We start from the raw sequence: 3,134 nt of genomic DNA on the forward strand, positions 1-3,134 counted from the left end.
GTTTGGTTGTTTCTGCTGCTAGTTAGAGGAGCTGTGTGGAGTTAGCACAGGACAAGGGTAACCTGTGGAAGGAAGGCTTAAATGGAGACTGAAGCTCCAAGGTGGAGTTTTGAGTAAAAAGGAGGCACATCGGCAATGGGAGAATCAAGGATTTCTCAAACATGCATGAAAGAATCAAAGCAACACTCCAAATATGTGGTTGATGAGGAAATAACATAACATGATATAAACTTCAAAAAACTTGAATTTGCGTAACAAAGCCATCAATGGACATAATCAGCAGGTTGTACAAAATTGAGGGAAGCATTAAACAAATTTATTATTATTTTTAAATGTTTATTTGCATGCCATCTTTTGCTTTCTGCTACAATGTAACACGTTTTCTACACTTATGTGTGTTTTCCAGGTGATAGTCTGATACTGCAGAACCACTGTTCAACTACTGTGGACAGCAATACGACTTCTTCCCCTCCGGATCACGTTGGCATTTTTTTTTTTAAGTTAACTCAACTTCTGTTAAGTAATTGTTGCTCAGAACTGAATTTGGGAAATTAAGCCAACATTGGTTACTGCTACTTTTCTGATGGTAGCAAGCATCATTGTTACTGTCAGTGAGGGGTCTGCAGCAGGCTCAAAATGTCAGTATGCCTATTACTCAGGACAACGCCCTCAGCATTCTCCTGCTGCTGGAGGACTGGCACAGGGCTCAGATGGTGAGATCTAACAACACTAACATAAAAGAAGACAGTTTGGAATATAAGGTACTTCACTACTCTCACCCACTATTTTCACTTTTTACTGCAAATCTCCACTCATCTTTGCTTTCAACTAATAAACATTTTAAATACTCACCTTTGCTTTAAAATTTAAGCATTACACTAATTTCACCTGATTCTTTACATTTCAGAACTGCAGATTTCACATTGTGGCGACAATCATGTGAAAAACTTTGAATGCTTTTGTATTTTCTTAATAGGATTTTCTATCAGATTTGTTTGTAAATCTTCATCTGTCCATACTGATATTCACAATATTCAGGAATTGTAACACTTAAGTTTCTGGTTATAACCTGGATAAAACCAGATTCTAATAATAAACCCTTTAGGAGTTGAGAGTAAATATAAAAAAATATTTAAATATTCTTTATTTCATGGTGTTCAAATTTTTTCTACCAGTATCCAATCAGTTTTATTGGGATACTAAAAAATGTTTCATTTGTAAAGCAAGGAGTAGTATTATGTAAGCAGTGGCTTTAAGGCATAAAAGTCTTTCTTTATTTTCATCTTTCATTTTATTTTTTATGTTCAGTCCAAATACATGACCAAATTTATAGCTTCATAAGACTCTAAACTCAAAGAATAAATAGATGTACTAAGACCAGACAACTTAATGAATAATCTGTTTCATTTAATCTTGTCTAAACTCATCTGCCTGCATGTTTTACTTCTAATCCTGAAATACAAGTTCACCAAAAAAACTTTAATTGACTACCAGCTGTTATTTTTAAATAAACATCATTTAGAGTGCAATAAAGAATGGGAAGCCACATTGAAGAATCTTTCTGAGATCTGTCATCAAATGGGAGAAAAAGCAATGTTGAGTCTGAAAAAAGGTTGTGAAGATAGAGACATTTGTATTCTGATACCAATACTATGAGTCCTCTACCATTTTCATATCAAGGCAAAACATTTTTGAAGGCACTAGTTCTAGTTAATAGCAAAAATGTGATTAAATAAAATATTATGTATTTAAACTTTATTTTATTGAAACAAAACCAATGTTTAGGGGTCAGTAATAGACAGGAGAACTCTTAGTGTAAGTGTCTACCTGTGCCCACTTGTCCTGGCCAGGCCTCATGTTTGTGGTTGGTGCTAGCAGTCACTGGCAGGAGGCAGAGTAGTCCATCACAAGACGACTCTGAGACACACAAGCCACAACCAAGCATGTATGCACTCCTTTAAACTGCAATTTATGTTGAAGCAAAGATAGTCACTAACATGAATATCTTTGGTCTGTGAGAATAATGTTCAAAGAAAAAACTTGCACAAGCATGGGGAGAACATGCAAACACCTTACTGAAAGAATTTCACATATTCATGTTATGAATAAATTACTCAACGTTCCTAAGGCTGTTGTAAACAAATATTTTAGTAATCGAGCATTTTAATGATTATTCTTACAATTAAATGAGTAATCAGGTAAAAAAAAATGACTAAAATGAAATATTGGTAAATCTAACATAAGAGCAGTGTTACTGTCAGATATCAACATCAGTCCAATTTTTTTATATTTGAGCATCCTTAACATCCCTTCTGTAGTTTAGAAAATAAACTTGTAACAATAATAGCTCACTTTATAAGTTAACCTGAAGAAAAGTTATGAAAGAATCTGAAATTATATTCAATTTAATAATAAAGAGGCAGGCTCACAAATACAATTATAAAAATGTCTATGTTCCAGCTTTTAGTTTATGTGTTCATCTTCAGTCAATTTAATAGATGAACTTTCACCTTTCCCAGCCATTCATAGCTCTTGTGTCAATGTTAGCGACGGGATTTGACACCTTCGTTCGTCACACACAGGAGCACAACTGTATTATGGGGTTCCATTTGTGTCAAAAATAAGTAGAAGTCATATGTGTAGATCAGAGGTCGCGCTAAACTTTTTTGTTCTCCGTCATTTTGACTGACAGGATTAAAAGAATTGGTCATGTACTATTTTTAAATCATAATCACATTAACATCAGCTATTTAGCCGCATTTTTATGCAGTTCAGTTAATATTCATCCAGTTGAACCGTGAAACCAGATCCCATTATACATAATGCAGATAAATGCATCTAACTTTTTCTCCATAGTGACAAAAACTAATGACTACGGCCCCGATAACTTATAATAAATTAAATTAAATGACTCCACTTAAATTACCAGCACTTCACTTGCTGGGGTCTGAACTCACATCTTCACAAATTTCTCCTGGTTCGCATCTGCAGATAAATCTGTACTAGTTCATCGGGCAGTTGGATATGCCTAAAGCAAACCGTTCCATTTAACTTTTTTTTTTACCCTGCGCAGTTTGGGTGTGTACTTTTACGAGGATGTTTCTTTCTTTTTCTTTTTTCTTTTTTCTTTTTTC

General features: G+C 34.3%; 1 protein-coding gene across 1 annotated transcript in view; it reads left to right on the forward strand.

The window, feature by feature from the left end:
• Nucleotides 1-356: 356 nt before the first annotated feature.
• The window catches only part of LOC107837664 (PDZ domain-containing protein 2-like), a 99,877-nt gene continuing 97,099 nt past the window's right edge, over nucleotides 357-3,134 (forward strand). The window contains exon 1 of the mRNA XM_016677804.1: nucleotides 357-761. Coding sequence (XP_016533290.1) covers nucleotides 645-761 — 117 coding nt within the window. The 5' untranslated portion in view covers nucleotides 357-644. The remainder of the gene's footprint in view (nucleotides 762-3,134) is intronic.

The sequence above is a fragment of the Poecilia formosa genome, unplaced genomic scaffold, assembly GCF_000485575.1.
Source record: "Poecilia formosa unplaced genomic scaffold, Poecilia_formosa-5.1.2 Scaffold165, whole genome shotgun sequence".
In the NCBI taxonomy this organism is placed as follows: Eukaryota; Metazoa; Chordata; class Actinopteri; order Cyprinodontiformes; family Poeciliidae; genus Poecilia; species Poecilia formosa.